The sequence below is a fragment of the Heterodontus francisci genome, chromosome 37, assembly GCF_036365525.1.
Source record: "Heterodontus francisci isolate sHetFra1 chromosome 37, sHetFra1.hap1, whole genome shotgun sequence".
In the NCBI taxonomy this organism is placed as follows: Eukaryota; Metazoa; Chordata; class Chondrichthyes; order Heterodontiformes; family Heterodontidae; genus Heterodontus; species Heterodontus francisci.
In genome coordinates this window covers 6,121,024-6,139,332 of record NC_090407.1, presented here as the reverse complement: position 1 = coordinate 6,139,332, position 18,309 = coordinate 6,121,024, and the positions used below count along the sequence as shown (strand labels likewise).

Below are 18,309 nucleotides of genomic sequence, written 5' to 3'. Positions count from 1 at the left end.
GAGCAAAGATCTTTTATACGTTCCCTTCTGCACAACCTCCAAATTATTACTGTGATAACTGATAATTCGAAGTTAAGGGGATGAAAATTATACCCTCCGCCTAACCTGATTCTTGTGATCACTGCAAACAGATATTTTCTCTCTTCTATTTATTATACATATAAGACTAACTGAAATATTTCCTTCTCCCCAAATACATTAAAACCGTATACAAACATTTTCAGACAGTCTGACAAATTGTCCCATATTAGAGGCAAGGTGTAGTTAGTGTAATTCACGTATTTTAGTAAGTTACAAGTGCATTTTAGGAATGTGTTTCAGTTGGTTTAAGACTAAACTAACTATTTGGCCACTGTTGAATATTTGAAGTTATTCTCTAATTACAGCTCACCTTAAAGCAATGCAATTATGGAAAGCTCCGCTTTGTGTTTGAGTCACCAACTGCTGCCACCTGCCCTCGTGGGCAAATGTCACGAACTGTCCAGTTTACCACTGCTCCCTCGGGCTTTAACTACTCCAGCTGAGGCCGTGTCTGTCGCCTCTTCCAACTAGCATCACCTTTTTACAGCTATGATTCCAAGAAGTTCCCCACTGATTTTCCATTGTACATCTCCAGGCCTGCTTCTAGAAGTCATCTCTCCTTCGATGCCTGGACCTCTTCCCACTGTGCTTGTTACACCACACACTGCTCTCCATTCTCCATTCTGAGCTATTGCACTGTCGGCCTGTTCGCTACATTAGAATCAAAAAATGACACAGCGCAGAAGGAGGCCATTCAGCCCATCGTGTCTGTGCTGCTCTGTGATAGAGCTATCTAATCAGTCCCACCCTCTGCTCTTCCCTTCAAGTATTTATCCACTTATCTTTTGAAAATTGCAATTGAATCATCATCCACTGCCTTTCTGGCAGTGAATTCCAGATCACAACTCGGTTATTTAAAAAAAAAAGTTTTCTTCTGTCACCTGTTTTTTTTTTTGCTAATCACCACAAGTCTGTGTCTGCTGGTTATTGACCCTTCTCCTCTGAAAGTTTCTCCTTATCATTCAATTTTCCTTTTATTAAATCACTGCTATAAAACCTCCACTTGACTTTCTCTGCTCTAAAGTGAACCTTGCTTTGGAATCTTAAGTTTTTCTTCTGGTTTTGCCTGTGTCTCTGATTTACAATGGGTGGGGTCCAAGCAGTCCCTCCTGAATGGCAGATAACTCATTATTATTATATTCTTCCTTAAATAACTGAATAACTGAATTGGCTTGTTCCTCTCATCAGGTTCCACTGTTGGAAAAAGGTGACATCATCATTGATGGAGGGAACTCGGAATACAGCGACACAACGGTTAGTATCAGGCCATTCCTCGTGATTCAGTTTATTATATATTTTTATTACATATCTCCCATGGATAATGTTAGGTGCGGGATTAGCGGGCGGGGGAGATTGGACCAGTGGGGGCAGATTTAATTCAATCCCCATTTCAAAGTTGTGCTTCCTGTAATTATTTCTATTATAAATACCTATGTCAACATTTATATTGGAACAGGCTCATGTAAACGTGTCACGCTGTAGTGCAACCCTCCTGTAAATGTGGCGGGTGTAAATACACCATAATCCGTTTACAGCGCAGTCTTCATTATCAGTATGGATAACGATTTTATATGGCGGGGGAAGGGGAGGAAAGAGAGAAATGAGCTGACACAAAACATGAACATTACACAAAGTAATTTGTACACAAGAAATGTGCGCATATTATTTAGATTGTATTCAAATCACTCCCAGGTATCCATTACTCTGAGAAAAGTTTAATATATAACCTACATTTTTTTCCTTCTTGGAATGGCTTGTAAATGTTTTGTTCTGTGAATAAGTTTGAGCTATTATCTCCGTTAATAAACTGTTGACTCTGCAGCCTTCAGGTTCAATGGGTTTTCGAAGTGGAGGCATTTAACTATCATCCCTACATCTGTAGATCAAATGTCTGATACCCTCAGATTTTTAATGTTAAACCTTTCTTGCATCTTTTGCCTCCACTTGGCGCAGTGGTTAGCACCGCAGCCTCACAGCTCCAGCGACCCGGGTTCAATTCTGGGTACTGCCTGTGTGGAGTTTGCAAGTTCTCCCTGTGTCTGCGTGGGTTTTCTCTGGGTGCTCCGGTTTCCTCCCACAAACCAAAAGACTTGCAGGTTTGTAGGTAAATTGGCCATTATAAATTGCTCCTAGTATAGGTAGGTGGTAGGGAAATATAGGGACAGGTGGGGATGTTTGGTAGGAATATGGGATTAGTGTAGGATTAGTATAAATGGGTGGTTGATGGTCGGCACAGACTCGGTAGGCCGAAGGGCCTGTTTCAGTGCTGTATCTCTAAACTAAACACTTTACGACTAAGTGAAATGATATTTTGTAACCTTTGTGGCAATGTCAACACTGTAGCTCAATCTGCAATGTAAGTTTGTATCAAAGTCCCAGTAGTGATGGATGTTTTAGTAATTGTTTTGCTGTCTCTCACCTTTAATTGATGAGCAAAAGTAACTTGTCGACAATGTTTTGAGCTGTTGGGATATGAACAATGTGCCTCATTTTTTCCTCCTGATCTGTAGAGGAGATGTAAAGAACTTAAAGCCAAGGGCCTGCTGTTTGTTGGGAGCGGTGTTAGCGGTGGAGAGGACGGAGCCAGATATGGACCTTCTCTAATGCCTGGGGGCCACAAGGAGGCTTGGTATGTCAACAACAAATTAGTTTTGATTGCGGTCACTAGTCTTTTATTTTAAAACATTTCTTTAAATCCCTAACAATAGTATTTTGGAAGTGCTCTTATTTGGAAATAAGATTCAGTGTAAACTTTTGTTATGAAAATGGAATAAATACTGATTACAATCTGTGAGCTGCTCTGATAGGAAATATTATCTTTAGACAGTTGCTTTTTTGCTAATCCTCTGTTAATGTTCAGCTCAAGAAGGTTCTGCAGCTCCTTTGTGTTTCTGTGATCACAGAATCCTGCGGTCTCCCTGTTACTGGATTTACTGTTAACGGTGTTCAGTGTTCCTGGCTAACCTACATTTAAATTCCTCCTGTTTGACCACCTCAGGAGGATGGTGTGTAACAGGTGATGGAGAGGATAGCTTGACTTCTTTGCTGTGTCTGATGGCATGGAGCTTCAATCCCTCACTTCCCCTTTGCACTTTGGGGAGATTTGGTTCCTGCCAAGACAGCCTGGGCAAGGTGCCCATGTAGTGGAACCCCCCCCACCCGGGAAGAAAAGGTCGGAGGAGAGTTATTCCAGGTTTCTCAGCTACCAACCAATCACAGAATGGCATATGAAGAATCTTTGGGATGGGTCACTCACCCAAGACCCTGAACTTGGAAATAATCTGGAGCAAGGGGCGAAACCGCCTCAACTATCTGATTACCTTATAAATTGGAAAGTACTGTGTGGGTTCTTCCATTCTCCCTTGTGTTAATTGATCCCTCAGTGGGACTGACTGCTCCTGCAGACGTGATCAGCTGTGCTCAGGTTTGATTGCTGTCGGCGGAAACCTGCCCTGTTTTTTTTTATCTTCTGAGAACGCTAAAGTTTATTATCCACGGGATTCTTCCTGACTTTGTGAACTGCGATTGTTTGCTTGTTGTGCACTCTGGCTCAGTAATGCTGCAATGGAGGGGCACTGAGCAGATGCCAGATGAGCTGCGGATGGACTCACTTTGGAGCATGCGCGATGCTGAGGAGGTCGTGGATAGCACGTTTAGTGAATTGGTCACACCGCAGATTAGGATTGCTGAGGGAGAAAGGGAATGGGTGACCAAAAGGCAGAGAAAGAGCAGGAAGGCAGCGCAGGAGTCCCCTGCGGTCATCTCCCTCCAAAACAAGTATACCGTTTTGGATACTGTTGAGGGAGATGGCTCACCAGGGGAAGGCAGCAGTAGCCAGGTCCATGGCACCGTGGCTGGCTCTGCTGTTCCGAAGGGCGGGAAAAAGAGTGTAAGGGCTATAGTCGTAGGGGATTCGATTGTAAGGGGAGTAGATAGGCGGTTCTGTGGTCGAAAACGAGACTCCCGAATGGTATGTTGCCTCCCAGGTGCACGGGTCAGGGACATCTCAGATCGGCTGCAGAACATTCTAAAGGGGGAGGGTGAACAGCCAGTTGTCATTGTGCACATAGGCACTAATGATATAGGTAAAAAACGGGATGAGGTCCTACATGCAGAGTTTAGGGAGTTAGGAGCCAAGTTAAAAAGTAGGACCTCAAAGGTAGTAATCTCAGGATTACTACCAGTGCCACGTGATAGTCAGAGTAAAAATGAAAGAATAGTCAGGATGAATGCGTGGCTTGAGAGATGGTGCAGGAAGGAGGGGTTCAGATTTTTGGGACATTGGGACCGGTTCTGGGGGAGGTGGGACTATTACAAATTGGACGGTCTACACCTGGGCCGGACTGGAACCAATGTCCTTGGAGGTGCTTTTGCTAACGCTGTTGGGGAGGGTTTAAACTAATGTGGCAGGGGGATGGGAACCAATTGAGGTCAGTTGACAGTAAGGAGGTAGTAACAAAAGCCTGTAAGGAACTAGATAATGAAGTCAGTGTGACTAAGGGGAAGAGCAGGCAGGGAGCAGATGATGAATATAAAGGGACTGGTGGTCTGAGGTGCATTTGTTTTAATGCAAGAAGTGTAGTAGGTAAGGCAGATGAACTTAGGGCTTGGATTAGTACCTGGGAGTATGATGTTATTGCTATTACTGAGACTTGGTTGAGGGAAGGGCATGATTGGCAACTAAATATCCCAGGATATCGATGCTTCAGGCGGGATAGAGAGGGAGGTAAAAGGGGTGGAGGAGTTGCATTACTGGTCAAAGAGGATATCACAGCTGTGCTGAAGGAGGGCACTATGGAGGACTCGAGCAGTGAGGCAATATGGACAGAACTCAGAAATAGGAAGGGTGCGGTAACAATGTTGGGGCTGTACTACAGGCCTCCCAACAGCGAGCGTGAGATAGAGGTACAAATATGTAAACAGATTATGGAAAGATGTAGGAGCAACAGGGTGGTGGTGATAGGAGATTTTAATTTTCCCAACATTGACTGGGATTCGCTTAGTGTTAGAGGTCCAGATGGAGCAGAATTTGTAAGGAGCATCCAGGAGGGTTTTCTAGAGCAGTATGTAAATAGTCCAACTCGGGAAGGGGCCATACTGGACCTGGTGTTGGGGAATGAGCCCGGCCAGGTTGTTGAAGTTTCAGTAGGGGACTACTTTGGGAATAGTGATCACAATTCCGTAAGCTTTAAAATACTCATGGACAAAGACGAGAGTGGTCCAAAAGGGAGAGTGCTAAATTGGGGGAAGGCCAACTACACCAAAATTCGGCAGGAGCTGGGAAATGTAGATTGGGAGCAGCTGTTTGAAGGTAAATCCACATGTGATATGTGGGAGGCTTTTAAAGAGAGGTTGATTAGCGTGCAGGAGAGACATGTTCCTGTGAAAATGAGGGATAGAAATGGCAAGATTAGGGAACCATGGATGACAGGTGAAATTGTGAGACTAGCTAAGAGGAAAAAGGAAGCATACATAAGGTCTAGGCGGCTGATGAAAGACGAAGCTTTGAAAGAATATCGGGAATGTAGGACCAATCTGAAACGAGGAATTAAGAGGGCTAAAAGGGGTCATGAAATATCTTTAGCAAACAGGGTTAAGGAAAATCCCAAAGCCTTTTATTCATATATGAGGAGCAAGAGGGTAACTAGAGAAAGGATTGGCCCACTAAAGGACAAAGGAGGAATGTTATGCTTGGACTCAGAGAAAATGGGTGAGATTTTAAACGAGTACTTTGCATCGGTATTCACCGAGGAGAGGGACATGACGGATGTTGAGGTTAGGAACAGATGTTTGATTACTCTAGGTCAAGTCAGCATAAGGAGGGAGGAAGTGTTGGGTATTCTAAAGGGCATTAAGGTGGACAAGTCCCCAGGTCCGGATGGGATCTATCCCAGGTTACTGAGGGAAGCGAGAGAGGAAATAGCTGGGGCCTTAACAGATATCTTTGCAGCATCCTTAAACACGGGTGAGGTCCCGGAGGACTGGAGAATTGCTAATGTTGTCCCCTTGTTTAAGAAGGGTAGCAGGGATAATCCAGGTAATTATAGACCGGTGAGCCTGACGTCAGTGGTAGGGAAGCTGCTGGAGAAGATACTGAGGGATAGGATCTATTCCCATTTGGAAGAAAATGGGCTTATCAGTGATAGGCAACATGGTTTTGTGCAGGGAAGGTCATGTCTTACCAACTTAATAGAATTCTTTGAGGAAGTGACAAAGTTGATTGATGAGGGAAGGGCTGTCGATGTCATATACATGGACTTCAGTAAGGCGTTTGATAAGGTTCCCCATGGCAGGCTGATGGAGAAAGTGAAGGCGCTTGGGGTCCAAGGTGTACTAGCTAGATGGATAAAGAACTGGCTGGGCAACAGGAGACAGAGAGTAGCAGTAGAAGGGAGTTTCTCAAAATGGAGACGTGTGACCAGTGGTGTTCCACAGGGATCCGTGCTGGGACCACTGTTGTTTGTGATATACATTAATGATTTGGAGGAAAGTATAGGTGGTCTGATTAGCAAGTTTGCAGACGGCACTAAGATTGGTGGAGTAGCAGATAGTGAAGGGGACTGTCAGAGAATACAGCAGAATATAGATAGATTGGAGAGTTGGGCAGAGAAATGGCAGATGGAGTTCAATCAGGGCAAATGCGAGGTGATGCATTTTGGAAGATCCAATTCAAGAGTGAACTATACAGTAAATGGAAAAGTCCTGGGGAAAATTGATGTCCAGAGAGATTTGGGTGTTCAGGTCCACTGTTCCCTGAAGGTGGCAACGCAGGTAAATAGAGTGGTCAAGAAGGCATACGGCATGCTTTCCTTCATCGGACGGGGCATTGAGTACAAGAGTTGGCAGGTCATGTTACAGTTGTATAGGACTTTGGTTCGGCCACATTTGGAATACTGCGTACAGTTCTGGTCGCCACATTATCAAAAAGATGTGGATGCTTTGGAGAGGGTGCAGAGGAGGTTCACCAGGATGTTGCCTGGTATGGAGGGCGCTAGCTATGAAGAGAGGTTGAGCAGATTAGGATTATTTTCATTAGAAAGACGGAGGTTGAGGGGGGACCTGATTGAGGTGTACAAAATCATGAGAGGTATAGACAGGGTGGATAGCAAGAGGCTTTTTCCCAGAGTGGGTGTTTCAATTACTAGAGGACACGAGTTCAAAGTGAAAGGGGAAAAGTTTAGGGGGGATATGCGTGGAAAGTTCTTTACGCAGAGGGTGGTGGGCACCTGGAACGCATTGCCAGCGGAGGTGGTAGATGCGGGCACGATGGAGTCTTTTAAGATGTATCTAGACAGATACATGAATGGGCAGGAAGAAAAGAGATACAGAACCTTAGAAAATAGGCGACATGTTTAGAGAGAGGATGTGGATCGGCGCAGGCTTGGAGGGCCGAAGGGCCTGTTCCTGTGCTGTAATTATCTTTGTTCTTTGTTCTTTGTTCTTGAGGGGTGTCACCCCCAGGCACACTCTGGCATGCCCTCACGTCAGAATGGTGTTAACTAAGGGGGGGGAGGGGGGGGAGAAGAGAGAGAGAGATGGCCATTTGAAACCTCAAATGCAAGTGAAACAGAGGCAAGGAAAAATAATTATGGAGGAATTTAATGCCTCACAGAACCTGTTGGTTATTGATAAACAGGCATTTCAGTAGATGCCTCGACTTTACTGCCATGCAGACTGTGAAGTCTGTGATGCATAATTCTGATTCATGGTGCTAAAGTGTCTTTCAAAATAAAAACACAATGCTCCAGTACAATGATGGATGAGTGTGAAGTTTAAATCATTAATACGCTGACTGTGTTCACCTTTTGTAGGAGGGATGTTCACTGTTTCATTTATCTGGCAGTTTTCATTATCATGGTGACAGAAGCCACTGATCTTGTTGAATGATCTGAATCTTCCACGAGTTGTGTGAGGCAATGCTGCCATTGGGGTGGGAATAAATGATTCAAGTTTACTTCTGCTTTCCATCTGTCACACACAGGCCTCACATCAAGGACATCTTCCAGAGCATTGCTGCCAAGGTTGGTACTGGTGAAGCCTGTTGTGACTGGGTAAGTCTCCATTCAAAAATCAAGTGTTATATAATATCCTTGAGCTGAGCCCTCAACCCCTTGCCGTCCTTTCGAAATAACATAGTAAATGCTGGAAATGAACATCTGGCCATTTGGTGTCTGGAGAAGTCGAGTTAGGGCTTTGGTTGAGACTGATCAGAATGTTAGTCTATCACTCTCATCCTGACTTAATCTGTTGGGCACCTCCAGAATCTGAAACATTTCATTTCTTTTTATTATGCTTATTGCTCTTCCATCTATTTTATAAAGTTGGATTTGTAATGTTTTGTGACTTATTTTGCAATGTTTGTATTTGCTTTAACATTTGCCGAATGTAATTTTGTGTTTATATACAATACTGAAACATCAGCCTGCGTCTGGCCACTGCCAGGTGGGGAAACTTAATGTGAACTTTTGCCATCTTTGTTTCTTTTGTAGTTCCAGCATTAAAATAAGAGGATAAAGCTTTAGACATTTTTAAAATGGACGTTGAGCATGTTTGTATTCTGTGTTTGCCATTTTACATTTTTAAACAAATTTCATATTCTAATTCCTCAATTGTTGAAGATTGCAGTGTCCAATCTGCAGTTCTGCCTTATTAAGTTGTAACAGTGTCTGGTAGCTTTATGCAATGAGGATGGAAGTAGTTTAACTAATGTGTTGTACCTCTCAGGTGGGGGATGAGGGAGCAGGCCACTTTGTGAAGATGGTGCACAATGGCATAGAATATGGAGACATGCAGTTGATCTGTGAGGCCTATCACCTGATGAAGGATATTCTCCACATGGACCATGATGAAATGGCAAAGGTTAGCACTGACTGCCTGTGAGGTATAGCTAGGATCCAGGGACAGGTGCCCAGTTCACTGCCTTCTGTATAATTTCAGATTCTGACCCTGTGTTATTCTGTGCAGCTCAACTTGCATAGAAAATATTGTCCATTTCTTCATGCATGTCCAGAGCTGTGAATATTGCCATCAGTTATCTAGTCTCAGTGAGCTGTAGGAACTTAAAGCCCGATTGTAAAATGCTTAATTTTTATGTGGCGATTTAGGAATTCTGTTGTAGAATTGTTGGGTGGATGTGATGGATTATCCTGATTTATTGTTTGAGTGTTTCAGTATTTTGTTTTATTCCACCTTTTTAGGTGTTTGAGGAATGGAACAAGACAGAACTTGATTCATTCCTGATTGAAATCACCGCAGATATCCTCAAATTTCGGGATCCTAGCGGGAAGCCCCTGTTGCCCCAGATCAAAGACTCTGCAGGACAGAAGGGCACAGGGAAATGGACTGCTATTTCTTCACTAGAATTTGGAGTGCCAGTCACACTTATTGGTAAGGCAGAGTTGGTTTGAACGCTCCACCTTTACTAAGATGTGGCCTGTAACTAGATAGATTTGCTTTATATTGAGTGTCCTGTAGTTTAGGATAAAACCTGTGCAACCTGGGGAGCAATGTTTGTTTGAAGTCTTGAAACCAAACACTAACGACCTGTCGTTGCAGTGAGTAAATGCATGACCTGCCCAGATACTCAACCATGCAGGTCAGAAAGATCCCACGGTGCATCCCTGAACTGTGCTGACCTTGGAGGGAGAGGGAGTAGAGAGTTGCAGTTTTCAGTCCCTCTAAATTTATAGAAGGGGAGGGGCAGGAACAAAATCGGGCAGAGTCCCCATTCCACATCTCTCTCCAGGGTTGTCCTCTGGAAAGTGTGTGTGTGGACATTGGGTGAGAATATTGGTTTTGATTTTGGTTTTCCCCCTCCGATTTTCTTCCCTACTCCCCCACGCAGCTAAATAATAGACTGCATTTCTATAGCGCCTTTTATGATACACAACTCAATGTGCTTTACAGCCAATGAAGTACTTTTGAAGTGTAGTCACTGTTGTAATGTAGGAAATGCAGCAGCCAATTTGCACACAGCAAGCTCCCACAAACAGCAGTGTGATAATGACCAGTTCATCTGTTTTTGTGATGTTGATTGAGGATAAGTAATGGCCAGAACACCGGGGAGAACTCCCCTGCTGCTCTTTGAAGTAGCGCCATGGGATCTTAACGTTCACCGGAGAGGGCAGATGGGGGCCTTGGTTTAAGCTCTCGTCTGAAATGCAGCACCTGCAACAATGCAGTACTCCCTCAGTACTGCACTGGAGTGTCAGCCTCTACCCTGAGCTTAAACTCTGAGGACATGGAGTTTGAATTTATATTGACAGCTGGGGACACAAGTGGACAGATTCTGCCTGAAGCAAGTGAAGATTAAATCAATTTGAGCCAATAAACTCCATGTAGGATTAACTCCCATCTCACAGGTCTAGATGATGGGTTACAGAAACAGGAAGGAAAACACGTCAACATCCTTAGAAAGCCAACTAGTGAATTGTTCAAAAGAATCTTTTACATTAAAATAGTGGAGAAGGACAGCAATCTAAATCCCTCCTCTAATTTCTGATTCCCATGTTAGTCAGCTGCAGTTTGGTTGGTCCTGAATTTAAAATTAAAATTGTGCTATAATTTCCACAGCTACCGCCTCTTTCCCCCTTGTGTTAATCAGCTTATTTGCCGCAAAAGACCAGTGGAAAGTCAGCGTCTCAGTCCCTCCACCTGGGTGGTGGGAGTTTGGAAAGGGACAAGTGAGCATCAAGTTTTAGTGGCGCAGTGGTTAGCACCGCAGCCTCACAGCTCCAGCTGCCTGTTAGCTCCAGCACCAATTCTGGGTGCTGCCTGTGCGGAGTTTGCAAGTTCTCCCTGTGACCGTGTGGGTTTCCACCGGGTGCTCCGGTTTCCTCCCACAGCCAAAGACTTGCAGGTTGATAGGTAAATTGGCCATTATAAATTGCCCCTAGTGTAGGTAGGGGAATGGTAGGGAATATGGGATTAGTGTAGGATTAGTATAAATGGGTGGTTGATGGTCGGCACAGACTCGGTGGGCCGAAGGGCCTGTTTCAGTGCTGTATCTCTAAATAAAAAAATAAATAAACCTGAGACTGTGGCAAAAGCTGTAGGCCTGGAGTAGGAAACAAAGGTGGTGCATTTTGATAGGAAGAATAAGGAGGCCACATACCGCTTGGAAAATGACAATCTAAATGGGGTAGAGGAGCAAAGGAATTGAAAGGTCCAGATACACAAATGGAAAAACTAGTGACGCAGGTTAATAAAGACGTTTTAAAATGCCAACCAAGCACTGAGGTTCATGTGTAGCGAGAGAATTGAAAATGGGAGAAGGCATGTTAAACTTGTACAGACCCTTGGTTCGACCACACTTGAACAGTTCTGGTCCCCATGTTGTAATAAGGGTAGAAAGGCACTGAAAGGAGGTGTAAACAAATATACAAGGATGACACCAGAACTGACAGAGTTCTAACTGATCAGGAATGATTGAACAATCAAGGTGTCTCTCTTTGTTTTCTCTCTGGAAAAGAGAAGACCGAGGTAACCTGATAGAGTTCTTTAATATGATGAAGGGCTTTGATAAGGTAGATGTGGAGAAAATGTTCCCAGTTGTAGGGGACTCAAAAACAAGGGGATATAAATCTAAACTGGTCACTAAGAAATCCAATAGGGAATTCAGGGGAAACTTACTTACCCAGAGAGTGGTTAGAATGCAGAACTCGTGAGTTCATTAGTTGCATTTAAGGAGAAGCTGGACAAGTAGATGAGGCAGAAAGGAATAGAATGTTGGGGTTAAATGAAAAGGGATGGGAGGAGGCTCGTGTGGAGCATAAATGCTGGTATAGACTATTGGTCAGAACAGCCTGTTTCTGTGCTATATGACTCGATTTGTAACAAGAATTATCTTGATATTTTTAGGGGAGGCCGTCTTTGCAAGGTGCCTGTCTTCTCTGAAAGATGAAAGGTTAATAGCAAGCAAGCGACTATTGGGACCTAAAGAATCAAAATTCTCTGGGGATAAAGAGACATTCCTGGAAGACATACGCAAGGTGGGACTGTCGAAGGCTGTTTAAACTCCGGTTTGTGAAGTGTGTTGTATTTAAGTAGACATTGGTCTGAAATCTCAGTGCAACTGCTGGATGTGAAACTGGGTCTGCTTGCACCAAGTTCATTACCAGGCAGCTTCTGTAAGAATACGGCTGTGTTTTTGGAGGGGTGACAGACTCATCCCCATTTATCTGGTGAGTAACTGACCGTATAGAGGGTTAAGGCCCATTCTGTTCTGAGCTGGCTGGCCTCTGGTGAGGTGCTGGTAAGGGTTTTACAGAGTGGTCTCTGTGCCCTGTGGGGGTGGTGGTGGGGAGAGAGATGGAATGGGCCAGGATTTAAGGGCTGGGCTAGGCTGTGGTGGGTAATAAACAGCTTTTTTTTTGCAAAATATTTTCTTTCCCACTTTTTATTCTGATTCCCTGCAATGCACATCCTTGGCCGAGAGGTAGGCGTGTTTCCCTGAGCTGCTCTGAGCATTATCAGTAGAAGGTGTAAAAAGGCAGCCGGAGTTCAGTCAAAGAAAACAGCACAGCTGTGCTTGAATCCAGAACTGGAATCAATTAAAGTCGTGGAGCATCCGAACTTCCAAAGGAGTTAAGATGCTACATTTTCAGCAGGAAGGTGCCTGTTGTCCGGGGATCCGTCTGTACCCTCTGTCTATCATGATGCATTCTCCAATTCAATACACGCATTGCGGAATGTGATAGGTTCGTCTTCCTCTTTCTCCTCCCAACTTCACAAGTCATTGTGCAAGCAAAGGAAGTTACTGCTTTAAATATGTACATTCAGGCCTTTAACTTGATGAAGTGATGAGTTTCTTTTGTCCTGTTTGCAGGCTCTCTATGCTTCGAAGATTATCTCCTACGCTCAGGGATTCATGTTGTTGAGGCAAGCGGCTAAAGAGTTTAACTGGTCTCTGAATTATGGTGGAATCGCACTGATGTGGAGAGGTGGCTGCATCATCAGGAGGTGAGGGATGCACATGATGCGCAACTTGCATTTATATAGCGCCTTTAACATAGTAACTTCAGGAGTGTTATCAAGCAAAGTTTGACACTGAGCCGCATGGGATGTTAGGACAGGTGACCAAAAGCTAGGTCAAAGGTGAGCTTTGAGGGACGCCTTAAAGGAGGAGAGAAAAGTTGAGAGGGAATTTTTCAAGGAGTGCAATTGTACATAACCACCCTATTCATACTGAGAATCATTCCATATAGTTTTTAAACATTAGAATTATTTACAAATCTGATGGGAAAGGCTTAGAGATTTTCTTCAGCATGAAATATTGGTACAGAGGACTCTGATTTTATATTCCCAAAGGGCTTAGATCTTCAAATGAGTCCCTGGCTCCTTGGCATTTGCAGATTCCCATCCAACTGTGCTCAATATAACCACAAGAACTGTCAAATTTCGTATCCTGTTTTTTTTTTTCTGTCCTTGCCATGTGAAATGTTTCTGCAGTGATTGGGTAGTTGATGCTGTTTCGGAAGTTTGGGCCCCAGATCCCTGGAGCAACAGTTCAATATTTTCAGGCAATTCGCCCCCACACATGTTGGAAAGCCACTGTGTTGCAGGAAAATGTCTGTAAAGCTCTTTTTTTTTCTTTTTCAGTGTCTTTTTGGGAAAAATTAAAGATGCTTTTGATGCAAATCCTAATTTGCAGAACCTGCTGCTAGATAAATTTTTCATGAAGGCTGTTCAGGATTGTCAGGTATTTATACAAACTTCATTGAAATAATAAATCTGAAAAACTATTAGAATATTGTGATCTGAAAGTTATAGAAATACATTATGACAATCTGTCTCAATTTCTTCATTGCTACAATGTTCCTATTTCAGTCTTGTCATGCTCGGACTCATGGAGCTATTTCTTAATTGAATGTGTGAACAATTTATATGACCATTCCAATCCACACTGACAAACTTAATGATATAACACACCTGATGTGCGTCGAAAAGCAACTGCTTTGCAAATTCACCCTGAGAGAGCTTTCTTGTTCGAATCTGTTCTGAGGTGGACGCAATGCTTGCTGAGGTTTAGGGGTTTACCTCAGTTCCTAATCCGAGGCAGAGCTGGAATTGTGAAGGAAGGATCTTCTGGTTTCTGCGTTGCCTGCATCTGAAATATCTACAATCCTTTGTCTGGCGTGTAAAAGCCTTAAAGGGGCCCCAGCACCTTGGCAGCATTGTCCTGTGCATTAGACACATGAGACGTCTATTCCTATAAAGCAGCGTCCATCGTACCATGGGCAACACTGAGTGATCCACTAGTGGGTAATTTTGAGATGTGTCCATTGCACTTCAGGTTACGTGTCAACAAATACGTTACTTTTTTCCTTCTGCACAAAAAGCTGCTTCAAAGGGAAAATCATTTTGCGTGAATTTTGAGTGCAAACTGGATGCCGTGCCTCAAACAGACTCCGGAGCAAAGTGCAGTGAGACTGGCTCCTCCACAGCATCTGGCTCAGTTTGGTTCCAGTGTTGGACCAGCCCGTTGGGCTGGATTTGGATTCCATTCACACTGTAACTGCAGCGTCGATGTGAAGCCAAACTGCTCTGTGAATGCACTCACAGATTGGCTAAAAATATGGCATGAAAACAGAAAATGCTTAAAACACTTAGCGGGTCTGGCAGCATCTGTGGAGAGAGAAACGGAATCAATGTTTTATCCGGGCTGGTCATCGACCTGAAATGTTAACTCTCTTTCTGTCCACAGATGCTGTCTGACCTGCTGAGTGTTTCCAGCATTCAAAAGTAATTTTGCTTTTGTAAAAATATGGCCTTGTTCTCTTCTGCTGTGAATACCTTTGAGCGAAAGACAACCCAGGCCAAGCTGCAAGAGATTAATGAATGCAGCAAAGATTTTTGCCAGATTTACCATGAATATTCTGCCTGCAGGGATCCTGGCGTCGTGTAGTCAGCACTGGTGTACAGATGGGCATCCCTATGCCATGCTTTAGTACAGCTCTGTCCTTCTATGATGGTTACAGACATGAGATGCTCCCAGCAAACCTTATCCAGGTAAAGAAGTAGCAATAATTGTATAATTTTTAACCACGCTTCCCTTAAGCTTTATTTTTTTTGTCACTTTCTCTTCCCTATCAGTCCTGTATGTTTGTGCTGCCCTCTAATTGATAACGGCCTGCAGAGATTTCTTCACAACTGCTTTTTGGCCAAACCTGCCCAGTATCATTCCTGAACACCAGCCAGGATTTCTGTCTCTCTATTTGAGTTGCCTCAGCCGAGAAAACATGGATATTTGAGAGAGTGTTTCGAAACTCTAACCCAACAGAGTCCAGTGAAGAGAGACTTTTTTTTCCAACTTCCAAGAGATTGGTTAAAGTTGCCAAATCTGTTTTACTGACTTTGCAGCATTTTACAGTGCACTGTTTAGAGCAACTGTATAACGAAAGAGTTTATGATTATTATTTAAACCATGTTTCAGGCTTCATAAAATTGCCAAGCATGTTCCAAAAAAAAACTAACTGACTAAAAGGTAAGCTGAATTTTCAAGTGCAGTTTAAAATTTCTGTGCAAGGGTTAAATTGCAGGCTGCGTTTGCTGACTATGCAACCACTAGCTGGTGCAGTACTGGCACACGCGCAGATGCAGCCTGTTCCACTGAAACGTCACTCTCTGCGACGTCTCGGGCAGCTGCCAATAATAAATATGGCACTGCTCAATTTGACATAAAACAAAAATGAACCCCCTCGATGGCTGCAATCATCACCTCCATCCCACCCCCAACGCGACCCCGCTCCCTCCTGCCATTGCTGGTCGCCCCTCGGCTGCTTGCGCCCGCCTCACCGCAAAATGAAGTGGGGGGCAGGGAGCGAACAGCAGGGGTGGGTGAGGGGTGGAGAAAGCAACGAGGCCGGGACTGAGTGGCCGGAACGGCAAGGCGGGGAGTGAGCGGGAGGGAGCAAGAAACTGAAAGCGGTGATTGAGGCGGGTATGGTGGGAGGGAATGGAGGCTGCAATCGCAGCCACTGAGGGGTGTGGTACCTCTGTCATTATGTCTGACACAATTGCATGGTGACGTCAATCTGCACGTGCACACATTTGTACTGGCAAGCTGGTAAATGTTCAGATGCACTGATAGCGCAGAGCGATTGCCAGTGCCATCAGGAGACACTCCATGAATTGCAAGGAGTGATCGTGCAAACTAGGGTAGTATTCCCTGGAATGTAGGAGGTTAAAGGGAGGTTTGATTGAAGTTTTCAAGATATTAAGAGGAATGGATCGGGAGAAACTATTTCTGCTGGTTGGGGAATCTAGAACTTGGCATAGTATAAAAATTAGAGCCAGACCTTTCAGGAGTGAAATTAGGAAACACTTCTACACACACAGGGTGATAAAAGTTTGGAACTCTCCGCAAACAGCAAATTGATGCTGAATCCATTGTTAATTTTAACTCAACCAAAAATATTAAGAAATATGGATGAAAGACGGGTAAATGGAGTTCAGTCACAGATCAGCCACAATCTCATTGAATGGCGGAACAGGCTGGAGGGGCTGAATGGTCTCCCCATGTTCCTACGTAAGAAGTATAAGTGTTTATTGGTTACAGTAGTTTTCTATAAGTCAGTAATTAGGCTGCATTTGCTGACCATGCAACCACTAGATGGTGCATTACTGGCACATGTGCAGATGCAGCCTCTTCCACTGAATCGTCACTGTCTCCGACATCTCGGGCAGCTGCCAGTAATAAAGATGGTGCTGCTCAATTTGACATAATGAATTGAACCCAAACCCCCTCACCTCCTCAATGGCCACGGTCGCCACTTCCACACCAACAGTACCCCTCTCCCTCCGGCGATCGCTGCCTCAACTGCTGCTCTTCTTCCCGCTCCATCCCACTGTGTTCTCTCGTGCTCCATTCCCTCGCTCCTCGCCTCACCGCCTGGGAAAAAGGCAAGGGATGGGTGGACTGAGCGGGTTGTGAGCAGTCTGGAGCCGGAGAGAATGGTGGGAGGGAGTGGGGAAGAGGAGCGGCAATTGCGGGGCACTGTTGGAAGGAATGGAGATGGCCATTGAGGAGTGAAGCAACACTGACGTTAGATCTGATGTCATTACGTGATGAGGTTGATCCTACGCGCGCGAACCCCATGCTGGCAAATGGTCGGACGCACTGATGACGTTGGCGCTCACTCTGTGCATGCTCTGCGTTGTCACGAGACACTCCGTTTACTAATACCCGCTAGGACATTAGCGGGAGGCTTGAGTTCAACCAATCGTAAACGGGTATCTCAGCAATATGAGCTCACTGCACTGGACTACCCAGATTTTGACTCAGTCTTCCATTTTGCTTGGAGGGTTGGAGTTGAATTTTATTTGTTGAGTAGAGATTGAGGATGGAGGTTGCTAGCTCCACGGACTGTCTGCTGATCCAACCGTTCTTTTGCCCACAGGCACAAAGGGATTACTTTGGTGCCCACACGTATGAGTTGCTGTGCAATCCCGGGACTTTCATCCACACGAACTGGACTGGTCACGGTGGAAGTGTCTCTTCTTCTTCATACAATGCATGAGCTATAAATAGTTTTCACTAAAACATTTTACTAAAATGACATTCCGTGGGAGTAGATATTTTAAACCAAAAATAGCTGTAGCTTTGAATATTCTAACTTCAGCTGTTCTTTGGCATCCTGTGCTGGCACCATGGAAGATGAACTTATTGTGGATTTTCAAGATCTTTGGGATTAACTGAAACTATTCATGAATAATAAAATGTGTCTAAAACTTATCACCATGACTCCTGTTGACTTTTTTAAATTTAAAAATTATTTATTGCTCCCCCACTGCAATCGGAATGTAAAGTTTTTTTTTAATTCACTCATGGGAAGTGGGCATCACTGCCAAGGCCAGCCATTATTGCCCATCCCTAATTGCCCTTGAGAAGGTGGCCTTGAACCACTGCAGTCTGTGTGGTGTAGGTACATCCACAGTGCTGTTAGGGCAGGAGTTCCAAGATTAAAATGTACACTAATGGACCAAATATTGGGACCACCTGCCCCTTGTTATTGAGTGGGGGGATCTTGCAGCTTCAACAGTTTAAAAAGAATTGCTGGGAAATGCAATTTTGGTTTTAACTGGTTTCTATGATTGGAACTGCAGGATATTTAGCCTGATGTGTTTGCAATGATGGTCAGCTAGCATGGATTTCTTAAGGGAATATCATGTTTAACTAACTTTTTGGAGTTTTTTGAGGAGGTAACAGAGGGTTGATGAGGGTAATGC

At 44.2% G+C, this 18,309-nt stretch overlaps 1 protein-coding gene across 2 annotated transcripts in view; it reads left to right on the top strand.

Moving 5' to 3' along the window:
* kif1b (kinesin family member 1B) overlaps positions 1–17,815 on the top strand; it is a 250,476-nt gene extending 232,661 nt beyond the window's left edge. The window contains exons 4-13 of one of the 2 annotated variants that reach the window (XM_068016947.1): positions 1,270–1,335; positions 2,592–2,710; positions 8,063–8,132; positions 8,806–8,940; positions 9,279–9,468; positions 11,941–12,071; positions 12,908–13,041; positions 13,681–13,780; positions 14,968–15,090; positions 17,481–17,815. In XM_068016947.1, the coding sequence (XP_067873048.1) occupies positions 1,270–1,335; positions 2,592–2,710; positions 8,063–8,132; positions 8,806–8,940; positions 9,279–9,468; positions 11,941–12,071; positions 12,908–13,041; positions 13,681–13,780; positions 14,968–15,090; positions 17,481–17,600 (1,188 nt within the window). In that variant the 3' untranslated portion in view covers positions 17,601–17,815. The remainder of the gene's footprint in view (positions 1–1,269; positions 1,336–2,591; positions 2,711–8,062; positions 8,133–8,805; positions 8,941–9,278; positions 9,469–11,940; positions 12,072–12,907; positions 13,042–13,680; positions 13,781–14,967; positions 15,091–17,480) is intronic. The other variant, XM_068016948.1, reaches the window with a different exon arrangement.
* The last annotated feature ends 494 nt before the right edge of the window (positions 17,816–18,309 follow it).